This window comes from Chionomys nivalis, chromosome 2 (genome assembly GCF_950005125.1).
Source record: "Chionomys nivalis chromosome 2, mChiNiv1.1, whole genome shotgun sequence".
NCBI classification, from domain to species: Eukaryota; Metazoa; Chordata; class Mammalia; order Rodentia; family Cricetidae; genus Chionomys; species Chionomys nivalis.
In genome coordinates, this window is record NC_080087.1 from 47,222,383 (window position 1) to 47,241,583 (window position 19,201).

The window sequence follows — 19,201 nt, forward strand, 5'->3', positions numbered from 1 at the left end:
AATTCCAGTTTATGGTGTTTTTATAATTTTACTTTGAGTCAAAATTATTTTTTCTCTGCTTAGCCATATTTTGACACCATTTCCAGGGGACTTGCTCTCTTGTGTATACGTGTCCCTCCCTGGGCAAGCACACAGGTTGGAACAGACCTTAAATTACTGTAGCTTATCATACCATGTACTTTCATTATGTGTGGTATCATTATGCTTAAGCCTCCTTCATTTTGTTTTTATAGAATGCTGAAGTCTCTGTTTTTGAAGTAAATATACGCTTTGTCGGTGGACTGCTGTCAGCTTACTACTTGTCTGGGGAAGAGGTAAGTTGCAAAGTGGTACAGAAAAGTGAATTATGCAATGTCTCCAAATCACTCTTTTGGTTAAATATGCCATTTGTGGCATGGATTTAGGAGAAAACTGACGAAATCTTTATGTTCCCATGCTTGGTTTTATTTCTCAAAATCCATGCTCATTAAATGAGCAAGCCGGGGAAGTTTGAGAGTTCAGAATGCCAGGTTAAGGTAAGCCTTTAACATCGCGTGGCTCTATTACGCCACGTGTGCTGTGATTAGGAGTACAAATTCCACACGTCTGCAGGCACACTGCAGATGGTTAGTGTAATGGCAGGCTACGGAGGGGATCTTTGTCTTGAAATTTATTTTAATGTTAGTATGTACACTTCGTTAGAACTTTTTGAAGTGAAGAAAGCGTGACGAATAAGATTTGCGAATTATAGTACTTGTGAAATTGACGGGCTGTGGCTCGGAGCTTGTCGCACACCGTCCTGCAGGCCAGTGTCCCTGGGAGAAAGGTTTTGTTCTCTGCCCGAGTCACGGCTTAATGAATTATCTGCTGCTTGGGGCATAGCGGGGAGTTTTAATTCCTATCTTTCTCTTTTCTTGGTAGATTAAAGACTTTTGTATCGTGCTCAGAAAGGACCCTGATGCTATTTTCTTGAAAGCATTTGGATAACTTTGTGAATTATGGGAGGTGTCCACTAAGAGTTTTGGGAACGGACTCACCTGTAATATTGACAATGTTAAAAGCTGACATCAAGGGAAAAACAGTCACATATTTCAACTGCACGTCAATCAGATTTACGTTAGCCTCAGCATTCTGGCTGAGGGAAGAGCAGATCTTAGCCTGTGTAGTATTTCATGTATTTCTGTGCTTCAAACAGATTTAAGCAGGGTAATAAATGTTTAATGAGACAGGCTGCTTGACTTTGCTCCTGTCTCCAAGGTGCTTTTCTAATCATAGAGACCGCACTCTTTTGTTTCCTCTCTCTCTCTCCTCTCTCTCTCTCTAGATTTTATTCTACCGTATCTTTTTTTCAGTTTGTAGATGGCCCCATATTCCCCTGTGTCACCCTGTCCTAAGCATCTTTCCAGCCTGGGAAACAAGGCCCTGTGTCATTCTCCTTCCTCACTCTCCCCAGATTTTCCTGCTCTGTTATCATCTGTACAGTCCAGTTTAGCATCCCCAAGCTGGAACAACTCTGTTTTGAAGAAGCAGGCCTCAAATGATGGTTTCTCTATTGAACAGATCTCTGGGCATCCCAAGCCTAGATCTTCTCATGGTTTTTGACTTGGTGTGCTAGGATGACTTGCTTATTTATGTGTAGATGATACTATTATGAAAGGAAAACTGCACCCTTCTGAATTTGATGGAGTTATAGGAAATACAGAAAGAAACAAATCTGTATTTCTTCCAAAGATACATCCTTTTTTTTATTAGTTCTTTTTTACTTATTGTTTAAGGAACCTATATGTATGATTATTTCTATTTCTTTGGACATTTGGTATATATGTATATATAATGTATGTGCTTGTCAAATGGAATGTCCACAGTGATGTCATTTGTCCATAATTATAATTATTAGCTTAAGTCCTTATAAGAGTTTTTATATTTAATTATTTTTATTCTTTGAGATTACAAAATAATTGCATCATCTCCCTTTCCTTTCCTCACTCTGAACCTTCCCTTATATTCCTGTTTGTTCTCTTTAAAATTCATAACCTGTTTTCACTGTCATTATATACATATATGTATATATCTCTGTGTGTCTATATATACAATTTCTTAATACACATATATACAAAATATAACTTGTTCAAACTGGACAATGCTCCTTGTGTGTATATGGTGTAGGCCCACCATTTGATGACCACTGGATAACCAATTGGTATATTCATTCCTGTGGAAGACTGTTTCTTCCCGTCTCCGCATTTCCCAGTACCTAGGTAGGGTTGAGGCCTCCTGAGCTTTCCCCTATCTGTATCACGATATCTATTAGTGAGGTCCTTGTTCAGCTCATGATTAAGCACGCACATTGATCTTGTGGGTGGAGCTTCTGTCATTTCTAAGAGACATAATCTCACAGCAAACCCTGTTCTTCTGGCTCTTGCACTCTTTCTGCCCCCATTTCTGGGTGCTTCTTGAGCCTTGGATACAGGTGTTCTTTTGTAAATGAATCATTTGGGACTGAACTCCACAGCTCTTGATTTGGATTGGTTGTGGCTTTCTGATATGAACTCTCTCTGCTGCAAAGAGAAGTTCCTTTGAGGGGCGAGGATTACATTTATTTATCTGTAGGTGTAAGAACACATATTTAGATTGTAGTTAGGGATTATTCTGGTTTTGTATAATGGAAGTTGTAGGTTCACCTCTAAGATCCATGACTTCACTAGCTCTGGGTTGAGTAGTTAACTAGGATTCCAGTATTAAACATGATTTCCTTCTTGTTGAGTGGGTCTTTACCTCCAACTAGAGATCTGTGGTTACTGCCAAGGTGCATGTAGCACTCACTACTGCACCATTGGGGTTATTGGGCTATGCTGGTCATTGTTATTGGTTCATACGTACAGTAGCCTGATGTAGGTGGGTCATCTGTCTAAGTGTTACTATCATTGGTTAATAAAGAGACTGCCTTGGCCTTTTAATAGGGCAGAAAATTAGGTGGGTTGAGTAGACAGAACAGAATGCTGGAAGAAAGAAGGCAGTGAGGCAGACGCCATAGCTCTCCTCTCCAAGATGGATGCAGGTTAGAATCTTCCCAGTATCATGGTGCTACACGCATTAATAGAAATGGGTTAATCAAGAAGTGAGAGTTAGCCAGTAACAGGCTAGAGCTAATTTTGGGTAAAGCTAGCTGGTGGTCGGGAGCCAGGCGGCGGGAAGCGGCCAGCAGCTCCTTCTATAGTAGCTGGGTAAGAGTCTGGGTTGCTTCCCTCCTTTGGAAGCTTGCTTGGAGCCTTCTGGTGTCATGAAAACTAATCCTCAGAAACCTGAGGCTTTCAAGTCAGTTCCAGCTCTGGGGACTCTGGGCCCTGTGTCTGAAATGTGTGGTATCTTCAGTAGTAGAGACTTGCCTTCCACGTCTCGGAGAATATTTGATGTTCATGTATAGAAAAGATGTTATTTGTGCAAGTTGATTCTATATCCTGACATATTGTTGATTTTTTAAAATTATTTCTAGAAATTTTCTCTTGAGTTTTTTATTTTGGTGGGGGGTGGTTCTTTAATATGTTTTATCATGCCATCTGCAAACAGGGATAGTATGATTTCTTTCCTTCTTTGTACTCTCTTACCTTATTGATCCAGATAGTTCTTCAAGGATAATATTGAAAAGGGTGTCCTAGTGGACATCCCTGTCTCATTCCTGTCTTCAGTGTGGTTGTTAATAAAGTCCATATATTTACTTAAGGTTTGATTTGTTGGATGTGTGCATGCATGTGCACACACACACACATATACACACACAATCTATTTATGTCTGAAAAAATTTTTCTCTTTCCTTCAACTATGGCAGGTACTTTTTCAGGCCTAGGTTGGCCATCCTGATTTTTAGGACCTGTAAGGCGGTGCCCAGGCTCCTCTAACTTTCAGAGCTTTCATTGAGAAATCTGTTGTTATGTTGATGGTGTTCCTTTACATGTGACTTGTGTTTGGTTTTCTTTTTTGTTGGTTGGTTGGTTGGTTGGTTGGTTGGTTGGTTGGTTGGTTAGTTGGCTAGTTGATTGGTTGGCTGGCTGATTTGCAGAAGCTTTCAATACTCTTTGCTCATTCTGTATAATATTTTAACTAGAATACCAAGTAGGGATATTCTTTTCTAGTCTTGTCTATTTGCATTTCTATGTGTTTCTTGTATCTGTGTGTATGGTATGTGTCTTTCCTTAGTTTGGGGAAGTTTTCTTCTATGATATTGTTGAAGACCTGATCTGTGCCATTGACTTAGGCTTATTTTCCCTCATCTATTTTATAACTTGAAGGTTTGGTCTTTTAATGGTATTCCACATTTCCTGTATATTTTTCCCCGTATTTTTTAATATTCCTTTCTCATTTGGTCGAGATCTTCTATTTTATCTTTTGCTTGATTCAACCTACTTGCAAGGCTTCCTTTGAGTTTTCTAGTTTTTCAATTCTAATTTTATTTTAGCTTGAGTCCTCTTCAGTGTTTCTCTTTATAGAATTCCATTTTCGAGTACTGGATTGTCTTTTTATTTCCATCAACCTTATGTTAATATTTTTTTGGGTTTCACTCAGGTACATATTCTCCTTCAGTTCTTTCTCCTTCATTTCATTGAGATATTTGTGCTTTCTTTAAACTTCTTGAATTCTTTGATGGAGTTTGTAATTGTTCTTTTAAATTCTGTGTCCTGAGTTCATCTACATAAGCCTCACTTGGCAAACATTTCTATATGACTGCTGGATTTTATAGGGGAGATACTGCTTTTATCTTTCACATTACTTGCATTTTTGCAATGAGATTTGTGCATGTGAACTTATTTTACTAGTTCTGTTTCTGCTATGGACAGAGTAGGTTGAGGCAGAAGGGACAATATGCAGGCAAGGTTTTGTCTAAATGTTGGGTGTGGCTTAGATGAAATGAAGTCAGATGGACCCAGGGGACTGGGCTGCTGTGCAGTCTGTACATCTGGTTCAAGCCTTGAGTGTGGGGTATATTTGGGGTTTGGGGAGTGTTTGTGGAGGACAGGATCAGGCAGAGTCACAGGGTTAGACCCTGATAAGTCTATGCAGTTTCTGGCTGGAGAGGTTGAATAAGGTGTGGAAGGAGCCTGGGTCAGGAGGAGGCATTGTGATCCTCATAGAAGTGGTACAGGCAGGGGTGACTAGACTATGCTGGGGCACTGGGTGTGGGACTCAGCATGTCAGCAGCCTGTAGGTCAAGGCTATAAGGATGTTTTTGATGCTATATTTGGCTACCTTTAACAGAGAGAGGACAATGAAGAATGCTTTTCTTGTAAATAACTATTATTTTCCATATTTGTCAGTTTCCCTGTGTAAAAATTAGTTACAGAATTTTTTACATTTTTTAAGAAAAAGTCTAGATATTTTTCTTATTTTTTTATATTTTTTTCTGGTTTTAGAGAATTTTTAAGTGTTGGTTCATAAAGGTTTATTTTCTTGCATATCTTTTTCTTGAGTGTTCTGTAAATACTGAGATTTAGGCCATTTCCAGTATTTCTGTTTTGATTAATATGGTAATAATCTGTCAGTACATAATTGCTCTCCAAAGTGTGGTTTGCTTATGAGAAGTAGTTAGTACTAATTTGGTTGAACAGACCCCTCCCCTTCCTCTTCCTCCTAATTACCTTGTCACCTGACAGTTGCTGTTTGTTTCTCCAGTGCACTCAGGAAAATTGCCTTACAAGAATTTGTGACCAGGAAACCTTATTCTACCCAAGCCAGCAATTAAACTTTGTGTCAAAATTAAAATATAGTCAGTTCATAAAAATATCACCAACATGGCTAGTTACTCATAATTTAGTTTCATATACACATAAAGTTCTCTACATGCACATGTAGATCAAAGAATTCCCTAGAATTGTCTAGAAAAATTCTTCTCCATAAATTATGTCATTGAGTTTCTGAGCAGCTATAATTTAGGATTCTGATTTCATCAGTGAGGATTATGAATATTTTGAAATTTATAGATCTCTATCAGGTAGATATATGTAGCCCTACACCGACATCAACTAAAAAGTAATTCTGAGATTTATGTTGTGAAATTAGGAAAGTGGCACCTCTGGACTTCACTCCATGGAAGTGGTATCATTAGAAACAGGAAACAGGAAGTGTGGGTGCAGGGGAACTCTTGTCTACTGCTGTGTGAGCATGACAGGAAGCACCTGCAATAAACTGCTTATAGAAACATTCAGAAATGTAAAGTGTCTTAGCTCACTTAAGACAGTTTGTAGTTACATTAAGTCAATCCACAACGTTTTCCAAAGTCTGTATAAAGAATTCGAACAATCACGATAATTATACACATACAATAGAGATAAGATAAATACTAAATAGAATGGTCTTTATTAAGAACAAAAGATGCAGCCAAGTGATGGTGGCACATACCTTTAACGCCAGCACTTGGGAGGCAGAGACAGGTGGATCACTGCAAGTCTGAAGCCAGCCTGGTCTACAGAGTGAGTTCCAGGACAGGCTCCAAAGCTACAGAGAAACCCTGCCTCGAAAAGCAAACAACAGAATAAAATATGCTATGTATAGCTCTCTAGTACACTCCAGGGGAATGGAATCCTCCCTGGTGACAGTAAATATACAAGCATTTAGAATGTACTCACCTGAATCTTTGAGGTGGCCAAATAAGTCTGTAATTTTTTGTGTACTAAAAGCTACATTCTGTAATTTTTTTGAAATTTCAGTATACAGAATTAACCTAATTTTTCTTTTCCCATGTACTTTATGCACTTAATTAAGTATAAGATTTTATTTTTTAAAATGTAACTTCTGCTAACACTAAAGTGGAATTATCTACAGGAGCAATTTTCAGGAACTGATGCTATAGAATATGATTAACCAAAGCAAAAATGGCATTGAAAATTTACAAATACAGATGATTAAAATAAACTTAAGGAAAGCATATCAAAACAAGTATCTACACGCAGAAAAGAGGGAATATGAATATTACGTGTTATGGCAGGCAAGATAGCTCAATGCGTGGAGCTTATCACACAAGTCTGATGGCCTTAGTTTAATCCCTAGGACCCACATAAAGGTAGAAGGAGAAATGGACTCCACAGAATTGTCCTCTGTCCTTCACATGCCTTGTGGCATGTTCATGTGTATAACTACACATAATAATGTATTTGATGTGTATGTTTACCTGCATACATATATGTGTACCATGTGCATATCTGGTACCCACAGAAGTCAGAGGAGGGCATCAGATTCTCTGGATCTGGAGTTATAGATGGTTGGGAACCACCATGTGGGCATTGGGAAACAAAGCCAGACCCGCTGCCAGAGCAGCCAGACTTAACTCTTGGGCCGTCTCTCCAGCCCTGGGCTTTTTAACTACACTGTCTCATATTTGATAGATAGAAAGTAACAATAACTATATTGAACTAGATGTGAATTTAGAAGTTAGTTGGACAAGGTGGCACTGTTGCTCTCCCAGAGAGAAAACTGAAGAGAATCTGGATAAACGGTCACTGGTTGCCATAGAATAGTGATTCTTAGTCTGTGGGTCATGACCCTTCTAGGGTGGAATGACCCTTTCACAGAGGTCAACTAAGACCATCAGAAAATACAGATGTTTATATTATGATTTACAATAGTAGTGACAGTACAATAATGACGTAGCAATGAACATAATTTTATGGTTGGGGTCACCACAACATGAGGAGCTGTGTTAAAAGGTCTCAGCAGTAAGAACTTTGTGAACCACCGCCATAGAGGATTTCCATAGCTTGGCTGCCCTCTGAGACAGCACAAATTAGGAAACAGACCATTTCTTCTATTCTTGTCTGACTTTGCTCAAAATACCAAGTCCATGGAGGAATAAAAAGAAAAAAAATGAAAGCATTGAGATAATAAAAGGATTGTGCCAGAAGCCGCCACTGGGTTTGGCCGGCCCCTACAACACAAACTGTAACAGAGTGTAGATAACCGCCAAACAGGAGTTAGGTGACTGTTAAAAGAGACACAAATATTTAAATAAGATATAAATCCACGTAGGTGATCAAAACTGAAAAAGGACATAGCCAGGCATACTATTAACGAAACAGCGGCCTGATTTTAAAACCTATATTATTCTTTAAGGAATCACCTTTAGAGGCATTTAATCCTGAAGGAAGCAGTCTGGTGCTGAGTCTATCTAGAAAATCATAACCAATCTCATGGACTATGCTTCCATGATGGGAGAGCTTTTCTTCCATGATTAGAAGGAGGACTATCCTTCCGTGATGGGAGCACTTCTTCTGTGACAGGAGGGAAGACATCCTTCCAGCAGAAAGGATAGAGGGTGTTTGGTCCAGGACCAAAGAAGCAGAGGGTGATCTTTATTTTTATGGCTACAAAAGTTCCCTAAACCTTATCTGCCATGCTAAGACACCAATACAAAATTGTGTTGAAGACTCACTGAGTAAGAGGAATAGCTTATGTCTTCGAATCTGAAGGCCACCAAGGAAGAGCAAAGCGCGGAGTAGGGTGAGATTGAGAAGCTGAGCAGATAGAAAAACTGATGTGCATTGTGGAGGGCCTTCTGGCTTGACAAGATTCAGACATTTGGAATGTTGGGAAGGTTAGAAATTGTTTTTAGAATGTATGCTAGTGGTGAATAATCACAAAATTATTTAGAAATCCCTTAGAAAGTTAGGATATATTGATGTTGCCTTATTTCACACTCAGTCTGTCACAATCTGCTTGCAGAAGATGATGTCCAGACCATCCGTCTGTCTCCTGCATCATTCTGCAAGAAATGAAAATGACTTACAGAAAATATTGCATAATCAGGCAGAACTGTGGAAAGTCAGGGCATATGATAGCTGCAGATAAGATTAGCATAGATTCTGCCAACTTGTTAATCATCTAAGCGTTGGACAGAAATGCATTTGCAGGGTTCCTAGCAACCAGAGCAAAAAATGAAAAGAGATTTAACAGCTATTTGATGGTTGTGTTTTTGAAACTAAAATTTGATAACATAACATAACCTACATATAATTTTAAGCATGTATATACTAAACTTTATATAAAGCAAAGAACAACAATATAAGCAAACAAAATCTATTGATGCAATTGAATTCACTTTTAGCCATCCTCATAAGTACTATTCAAAAATTGTCCTCAAATTTATCCTTCTTTCTCAAATACATAAAAGGTATTTTAATTATGATCTCTGAAAATGTAATTTCAATGCAAAAATACCAACAGAGGGACTGGTGAGATGGCTCAGTAGTTAAGAGCACTTGTTCTTGCTGAGGACCCAAGTTCAGTTCCTGACACTCACACGGTAGATCCTAGACATTTGTAACTTCAGTTCCAGGGGATCTAGTGCCCTCTTCGGACTTCCATGGATACCAGGCACATACCTGGTACACATACATACACATTCTTGTCAAACACCCATACAAAGCTAAAAACTAAAAAATAGAAATGTTTCAATATCAACTAAAGGCATAATTGTAAAAGAACTACAAAAAAAACATGATTATAACATCCTGAAAATGAAATGCAATGAATAGTCAGTTTATATAATAAAATTAAAGTAAGGATTGGCACGGTGGTATGATATATAAAAATTTTTACATCAAATTTTTATAGTATTTATCATATAGTACAGTAAAAATATTTTAGTAATGCAAACATTATGCCACCAAGCCTAAAATTAGTAATCTGCGCACTTTTAAGATGAACAAACAATTCGAAATTTTTTAAATAACAGATTTAATGACAGCTAGATCAGGACATGAATCTATAATACAAAAATTAAGTATCACATTAAATTTTGTAGTCAGTTTTATAGGGATGTATAGATTTAAATATCTACACTAAGAATATACATACACACACACACATATATATATATGTATAGTTTTTTAAATATTTCAGAATTAGAAAAACTACCAAAAGAAAAGCAACATCATGGAAAGTACGAGCAGAGATTGTAAAGTGAAATGCTGGAAGTTTCCTCTCTATCTCTGAGATCCACATCCTCACTGAGATAATTGCCTGCAAAGAGCTACAGAGCATATGAACCAAATATTCACCTACTAGGAGCCTGGGAGTTGGAGGTGTCAGTTTGAGTGTTCTCTTCAAAATGAAGGTTTCTCCGGTGTATGTTTGGGTCATCCCAACCCAGGCTGACCATGGTGGCTCTCTTCGGGCAGGGCAGTGTTTGGATGTAGCACTGAGATGCATTCAAGGAACAGTCATGATGTGGGTATTGTGTGACAAAGCTTTTCATTGGGAGCCACAGCACACACTTTTCTTCATCCCACGAAGGGAGGGAACCCACAACAGAGCAGAGTCCAGCTTGGTGAGCCAATGAGTCCTATGGGGGTTACTTACAGGAAAATGGTCAAGGCTTATTCACAGTGGCAAGAATGACTCAAAGACAGCTACATAGCCACAGCCCACCCCCCAGAATGAGTGACAGCTCCCAAAGCTAGGACCCTGGAGCACAGTGCACAGCCTGCAGGCAGCTCAACATGTTGAAAAGTGTCCTTCCCAGGTGCCGCAGTTGATCTAAACCTCTTCCAAGGCAGCTCTGCTGGTGTTTGCTTCTTCCAGGGAGCTGGTCTAGTCTCAGGATCTTCTTTGCAGCTGGGCTTGTCTGAGAGTCTTTCTTGCAACTTTATGGCTTCCTCTGGGAGAGAGGGGCCTAGTGAATCTCATCCTTTTGGGGGATTTTCTGGAGCTGTTCTAATTTGTTTACCTTTCAGTTTAAGGAGTTTCCCTGCAGGATGGAATGTTTCAGTGTCTGATGAAGCTGTTACACAACAGTGGGGCAAGTCACACATCTCTCCCGCAGACTGTGTCCTGAGTGCCAAGCCCTGTGTCAGACTCTACTGAGTCCTAAACAGCCCAAGTGGGCATTGGGCTTTAATGAGAAAATACATCTTTTGAATCCCAAACTGGAAAATCTGAACAGACTCATAAAGAAACGGGGTTGCTTGTATTTGGGTATGATGGGACAATAAACCAAAATCTAACTGAAAGCCCCCCTCCCCATCTCGAACTGAGAGGCCTGAACACTTCCAGTACCTTTATAGACAGTTTCTTACTTTGACACTAAAACAGCGATGTAATTATGCCCATCTTACACCACTGAGCCATCAAGCAAAAGCCTTACAGACATGCCCATGAGCCAATCTGATGGAAGCCATTCCTTTTCTTTCTGGGTGTGTCTAGGTTTATGTCCAGCTGACAGAAGCCAACCAACATTTCCCCAATACCATGAACGTAATTTCAAAATAAAGATTTAAGTTTCTGCTTTGGTATGGCTTTACTTAGTACTCTGTGTGCCTGGTGCAAGCATTTAATAAGTTTTCTGAATTCCTCATTAGATTTTCTGTGACCTTTACTTGTTAAAATGCCAACCGAAATGATTTTCAAGGACTTGTAAAGTAGAATTTGTGTTTTGACAACAGAAACAAGCAGTGGGCCTGGAAGTCTTGGGTAGGTGAGAGAGAAACGATGTAATGAGGTGACTGGAAATATGCGCGACCAATAGTTCGCTTATCACAGTGGTTCTCAAGCTTTCTAGTGCTGAGACCTTTAATACACTTCCTCATGTTGTGATGACCCCATCATAAAATTATTATGTTGCTACTTGATAATTTTGCTACTGTTATTGTTAGTATTCAGGCACCTGTACTGGCCTACCCTCAGGGTCCTGACAGGATACATCCCGAGCTGCAGCCACTAAGAGTACCTCCTGTGCACATCCGCCACATTTCCTTATAAAAGGCAGGATTTAGCCAGGCAATGGTGGCTCACACCTTTAATCCCAGCGCTCGGGAGGCAGAGGCAGGCGGATCTCTGGGAGTTCGAGGCCAGCCTGGTCTACAAGAGCTAGTTCCAGGCAAAGCTACAGAGAAACCCTGTCTTGAAAAACCAAAAATAGTGGGGGGCGGGCAGGGCTTACCAACAGCCTCTGTCTCTTTCTCTCTTTTATTCTCTCTCTGTCTCTCTGTCTCTTTCTTTCTCATCTGCCTACCCCCCACCCCCAGCCTGCTTCTCTGTCCCCTTTTCTGCCTCTTCTCTGTCCTCTTCCTGTGCAAGCCTTGTATGGTTTGACTCTCCTGCTGCTTTTAAATTGTAACACTTATGAATTGTAATGTAAATAACCGTGTTTTTTGCTGGTCTTGGACAACCCCTGTAAAAAGACCTTTAATACCCCCAAGGGGTCACAAACCACCGCCTTAAGCTCTGTGGCTCCACCCACTTCCACCTTCAGACAAGCTCCCTCCTCATCCCTTCAGCCCCAGCCTCATCTGCCTTTTTATCTGTTGTATGCATGGTGGTTCTCCAAAAGAGATAAGTTTTGAAAACCAGTGAGCTAGAGACTCTATCTAAATTAAATCATTATTAAATATACTAGGTCATTTATTGTGAATCTTTTAAATTGAATGACATTGTTGGGGCATTTTCTGAAATTACAAGCCGAGGAGGAAATGACAACGAAGAAATGTGAAAGGGATCCCACACATTTTCTTCAGTCGAAGGGAACTATCCAAACTAGACCAAATTGCCTAAACCAGTTCATGCCACATTCATGTTAATTTCCTGGAAAGGAACAATTTTTATCCCATTTATCAAATGAAGGTCTTTCTTTGTTATTTTGTACTAATGTGTTTAGCCTTATGATTCAGGAGACATTTAGATTGGTCTCTGCATACACCTTATTAGCTTAGTATTTGACATTCATTACTGTAATTTTTATGAAAATAACTAATATTTTCATATAGAAAGATCTAGTTTAGCAAAAAAAATTAGAGAATACTCACTTTGCTTATATTTAAATATAAATATAAATTATATTTATAATTAAATTTTCATGGCTGGTGAGTTATAGCTGTCACACATAGACTATCCCATTATAATTGGTAAGTTTAATTTGTACTTTAAACGCGATATGCCAGTATATTGAATTGACTCTGAAATTACATGCATTTTAGTCTAAATGAAATTGCTGCCTTTTCTTGCCCTAAATTCCGGGGCAAGAATCATATGTATTTCTTACCTTAGTTTTGTCATATTTTATACTGTATAAGCCTCACGCCTGGATTTATGGTCATTTTTGAAAGACTTAGAAGTTTTATCAGTGTGAGAATTTGTCTCAGCATTGTTTGAAGCGTTCTGCACACAGTTCATTAGTAAGCCCACCTGTAAAGCTTATTTATAGTAATCTGTAAATGACAGAAGTTGGTCCAGCCTATGACCGGTGGCCAAGTGAGTGACACCTTAAGGAAAGGAAGCTAGTTTGTGTCTTGATGAGCAGCTCCTGACCCTTCAGTCAGCACAGTTCTTTGTACATGGGGCTTCCAATTCAGATGGCCGAGAGCGCACTCTCATTACGGTTCAGTGTCCACCTGGTCTACCTCACGGTCTACCTGGGTTGTGACAGTCTGCTGGGAAAATATCCCACCGGTTTGTCATCCTTCCATCTAGAAGGCAGGTCATCTGAGTTAAGATTTTTATTGCTGTGAAGAGGCACCATGACCATAGCAATTCTTATAAAGAAAACATGTAATTGGGATGGCTCGCTTACAGTTTCAGAGGTGCAGTCCATTACCATTGTGACGGGGAGGGTGGTGGTGCCCAGCAGACATGGTGCTGGAGCTGAGACTGCCAAATCTTGCAGGCAAGAGAAAGTCAACTGACACTGTCACTCTGAAGGAGGGTTGAGCAAAAATGGGCCCACCCCCACCATGACTCACTTTCTCCATCAAGGCCACAACTCCTGATAGTGCCTCTTCCTTTGGGGGCCATTTTCTTTCAAACCACCACACAGATCGTAAACCCGTTGGCCAGAGCAAGTAAGTCACATGGTTAGTGTAAGCGAAAGGGTTGGAGAAATGCAGTTATTACTAGCAAATCTAGGTGAAGCATTGAGCCACTTTCACAAGATAGCTTAAGTTAAAGCAGGGCATCCCTCCTGCCAATGGGAGGAAGGATCGCTGTTATTTCAAAGAAACAATGTAAATGATTTCCAAAAGGGTCAGGGAGCTGGAAGAGGAGCACCAGATGAGGGAGAGTGGAACCTCATGGTTTGAAATGGGAACATCATGGTTTGACATGGGAACGTCATGGTTTGACATGGGAATGCCATGCTCATAAACTGTCATGTGAAAGGCTGCTCCTCTAGCCAGTGTTTACAAAATACTGCTTCTCCAAGTAGGACTTTCTGCTCTGTGGGTTCTCTATTGGCCTTTCAGATTTTAAATAATAAAGCTGACAATATTTTTCTCTAATGTACCCTGTAAAGAAGACATTTAAGTACCACCATGGTCAAATTTTACATTTCAGTTCTGTGTGAATGACTTCATAGTTCATAATGACTGCTTGCAACCAATATTTCAGATCATTTTCATTTATATCCTTTTTACATAAATCATATAGATATGGGTTCCTGGAAGTGAATTATTGTTCTTATAGAATGTTTTAAACACAAGTTGTTTTCCAGCAATAATCTTGTTTACTCTTCATCTTTGACATTGTATCCATCAGATGGCTACCATGATGTGGCAATATAAAAGCATTTCAAATTTAACAGGGCTACGACAGAGTGGCCAAGGACTGTGGTAACTGCCCACTCTTCTCTATGCCAGTGACCCCTCTATTTAGGAGTAGGGGATGTGAGGTAGACGACTAGAGAAGAATCTCCTACTGTATTCTGAGGGTCTTCTTGAGGGAGCAGTGGGCTAGAATCTAATCTGAGTCTAGTGAAAAGCAGGTGGAAGGAAATGAAGATTAGTTCAAGGTCTTTAAGCAGATAAGGAATGTGGGATGCAGATGACCATGGTCTGAGGAGAGGACCCCTCTTCTTCCGCAGTATAAGAAGTAGGGGAGAAAGTACCCTTTAAAGGCAGTGTAGATCTGGTGGTAAAATTATTAGGAAATTATCACCTTGAGGGCCCTGTTAACTGCTCCAAGAATGGCATGCCAGAGTCATCATCCGAGACTCATGGGGGAGAAGATGGATATTTGAGGAGAACAGATGTGAGGTGACACTGCTGTTCTGGAGAAAGGTGACTGGGCTTAGCAGTGTTTCTGGGTGCTAGTTACAGTGCTGGCCATGAATCTCTCTCAGGAACTGTTCAGCACTTCAGACACAAGCATGGAGAAGGCAATTTCAGTTGAGTTCTGGGTGGATTTTAAGGTATTGAAAAGTTTATCGCAATTGCAGACTGTGAAGGTCAGATGAGTGGGGAGTAGTGGAGATGAGGCCAGGAGAGTTGTCATGGGGGTTGGGCCACTTAACTTGCCTGAAGTAATATAGGGGGGTTGAGGTCATTTCTGGTGACTGGAGGGGTATATGTTTAGCTTATAAGGTAGGATGTATGGATTGGAAGAAATTTAAAAATCAGGACACTGAGTTGTTCCAAATCCATGACAGAATCAGTCCATGAGTGGCTGGTTATGAAATATATTTAGTTGAAAAATAATATATATTATTACTAAATATATATAACTACTGTATAACAAACAGACACACACACACACACCACACCTGTAGATTGAAATTTCTCAGATATAAATGCTGTTCACATAAAATTTATGAATCTGTTGGAAATATATATTGGTCAAAGTTACCACTGAAACAAAAGCAGAAAAAATATTCATGCAGAATGAAAGTTAAATGTTTGTTAGACAAACAAGCATTCATGACTCTGGGACCTTAAAAAGTTATACATATGATTAGAGTCGGCTGAAAAAGTTAGACAAAATACTTATCTGCTAATGAGCTGGTTTTGATACAAGCATCCTGATCTAAGATTCTTTGTCTCAAATTCTTACTCCTTGAATTTTACCTGCATGAATGATTCTATGGAATGTGGTAGTGATATCAATTTGTTTTGATTGTTTTCTACAAATTAAGCCTTACCTGATTTATAAAAGTATCTATAAATGTTGACAGGGGTTGCTTGTTCGTCCCTAGAACCAAAATGATCACACAGAAACTGTATTATTTAAATCATTGCTTGGCCCATTAGCTCCACCTTCTTATTGGCTAGCTCTTACATATTAACTTAACCCATTTTTATTAATCTGTTTCTCACCACTAGGCTGTGACTTACTTGGAAAAGTTCTGGCCTCTATCTCCAGCCTCTGTCTTCGGCCTCTATCTCAGGCAGGGCAACATGGCTTCTTTCTGACCCTGCCCTTCTTTCTCCCAGCATTGAGTTTAGTTTTTCCCATCTACCTAAGTTCTGCCCTATCAACAGGCCAAGGCAGTTTCTTTATTCATTAACCAATAAAAGCAGCACATAGACAGAAGGACCTCCCACATCATGTAAAATTTTGTTTTGGTTAAAATTTTCATGATTTGGGAATTAGGTTCCTTCTAAAGTAAGTTTTCTAGATTTTTTTTTTTGTTTGCAAAATGTTTTAAATTATTTTGCCACAGACCAAGTTTATATGTTCCTAGTTTTAAAACATTTTAGAATTTGGATCATTGGCCGACTTTAGGGTTAATCATCTCATTAACAGAATCCGTGTCTGCTACACTGTGATATGTTTCTCTGAGAGGTTCGCTGCTCTATCAGAGTAAACCAAACAGTTCTGGTCTCACAATTTAGCTGAAAATTAATTTGCATTGATACTGAAGTAAACATAAGTGTGGAGAGGAATGTTTCATTTGAGACATAAGAAGTTACGTTTATCTTTACTTGAAGTACCCCATTCTTCTGAAATAGCAGTTAGTGACTAGCTCTAGGGTCCTGCCAAGAGCTCTAATGGACAAACAAGCGTAGGAGAGTGTGTGAATTTTCTATAGCACTCACCCTCAATGCCTTCGCTTTTCATTCTTGCTATTGACTAGAAAGGACGAGAAGAAGAGGCTGTCTCATTGGCTGTCTAAGCATTATTTGGGTTGATGCATTTGCTTGCTTTACCCTATTTTGCCAGACTTGCGGATGCCTTTGTTAGAGCCATGGGAGCAGTTTCCTTCTCATTTACAATCTGCTGCCAACGTCCAAGTTTTAATAGTTGGTTGCTACTTGGCATGACAGTTATTAAATAGTGATATCGCTAGGGCCTGAAAGTGTAGCCCAGGAATACCGTGTATGCTCAGGTATGTGAGGCCCTGGATTCAATCTGCAGCAGCAAAAATAAAAAATGAACAACTTCATCTGTAGGATTTTCTCTTCTGTTCTTCTCCCAGTCAGGTAGAAAGCATGGTGCCTTATTCAGTTCAGGGTTACCTATCACGTCACACAGCCACTTTGATGCTTGAGCTGTGTTTTTTTTTTCTGTTTCAGTTTCTAACCAGACATTTAAAAAAAAAAAAAAGCAACAACAAAAACTCAAAGTTTGAAGAATTAATTGTGATTGTCTTCCCCTGTTAATCTGATCAGACCCTGTGATTAGCCTGATTATGCCTTTTATCACTCAGTATTTAGCAAGCATGTGTTGAACATTTATTGTGTGCCCGGCTATGTCCTAGACTCTGGAGGAGTCAGCAGTGAAGAAATTAGACAAAGCTCTTGCTTTCATGACATTTTCATTATAGTATATATAATAGTAAGTACATTCACGTCATAACTTCAGACTGGAAAATTACGTAATGAACAGTGATGAGCAGTGAATCGGGGAGCTGATGAATCTTCAACCTTAGGTGAAATCGAAGTCACAGGCGAAAGGACATGAGCCAGCCTTGGGAGAGTTGGAGGAAATCCCTTTCTAAACAGTCACACAAAGAGTTCTGGGTTTCGAGTTGGCTTTTTCAAACATGGGATGAAGAACAGGAGAAAGGAAGACATAACGGCGGAAGACTGTATTGTGAGGTAGCTGTGTGTGTGTGTGTGCTTGTGTGCTTGTGTGTCTGTCTGTCTGTCTGCCTGTCTACAGTGTGTGTACACATCACTTGGTTTACAGCATTAGTACTGGAGAATAATATAACCTCTGTGTTGTAGACACACTGAAGTTTCTTCATATCCATGTTAATGAGTCAGTAACCTGGGATTAGAGGTTTGATCTTAAAATCAATGGTCTTGAGCCCATATATGACCAAAACCAGTGTTGACTGTGGTTGATGACATCAGTTTTCTTTACCTACCCATTATTTATTGCTCAACGTATAAACCTTATAAAATAAGGTAGCAGAAATCTGAAGCCAATAAAATCAGCTTTCTCACCAACAAAGAATAATTTAAGTTAGGAAAACTAATCATTATATAGTCAGAGCACTTAAGAGTTAATAACATACTTTTTATTTAAGTTACATCTGAAATTATTTGTTCATGATACTTAAGCCTGTTTCAAAACACAGAGAAAAGGGGGCTCAGATTTTTCAGAAATCTGTGAACATTCTCATTTCTTTTAGTGGTTTTATCCTTCACCCCCTTCATCAATGGGGTAAAGTGCTTTCACTGTCCAATAAATACAAGTCATGCTTACTATATGTAATTGTGATTTCAGTATGTAAATGTGGTTTCAGCTTTGCAGCTGCCTTTCTACTCTGAATTAGGATCAAGTGCAATTCAAAATGTCAATAAAATTTGTATCTACACCGAAAATTAAAGTATACATTTAACCTTTTCTTCATAAGTCAGGCATATTGAGGTGAAACTAATTGTGAGCACTAGCTAAACAATATGGACTTATACACCTTAGAATTGTCTCCATGTTTGGGTTGTATTTTCTGAGAAAAGAAGATGAAGGGGAAAGTAGCACTCTTGCATTTCAAATGAAACAAAATAGTTTGCCTTTATCGATAGACATAAATACAATGCAGGTGCTATGCTTTTATGTAATTAGAGAATTCCAGAGAGCATTTAGAAATAGCTTAAAAATCTACCATGTGTTGACAGCACTTTAATAAATATCTCCAGACTGTGAATAGAAATTTGAAGTCCAGTAACCTATTTGATTTGCTTTTTATATTATTTTCACTTACAAAAAGTGAGAAAGGAAAAGTCATATTCATTATCATTTTATAAAAGTAACTGCCAAAAACGTCTACTCATCTTAAAGATTAACAGTGGTTTCTGTGGATGCTGTTCTTTTTTTTTTTTTTTTTTTTTTGGTTTTTCGAGACAGGGTTTCTCTGTGCTTTTTGGAGCCTGTCCTGGAACTAGCTCTTGTAGACCCTCGAACTCACAGAGATCCGCCTGCCTCTGCCTCCCAAGTGCTGGGATTAAAGGCGTGCGCCACCACCGCCCGGCTTGTGGATGCTGTTCTTGTCCTCAAAAGAGAAGTTTCAAGCCAGTGTCCCTGTGGT

At 39.2% G+C, this 19,201-nt stretch overlaps 1 protein-coding gene across 2 annotated transcripts in view; it reads left to right on the forward strand.

The window, feature by feature from the left end:
• Positions 1–19,201, forward strand: part of Man1a1 (mannosidase alpha class 1A member 1) — a 176,516-nt gene that overhangs the window by 59,061 nt on the left and 98,254 nt on the right. For both annotated transcript variants that reach the window (XM_057762299.1, XM_057762300.1), the window contains exon 5: positions 234–314. In XM_057762299.1, coding sequence (XP_057618282.1) covers positions 234–314 — 81 coding nt within the window. The remainder of the gene's footprint in view (positions 1–233; positions 315–19,201) is intronic.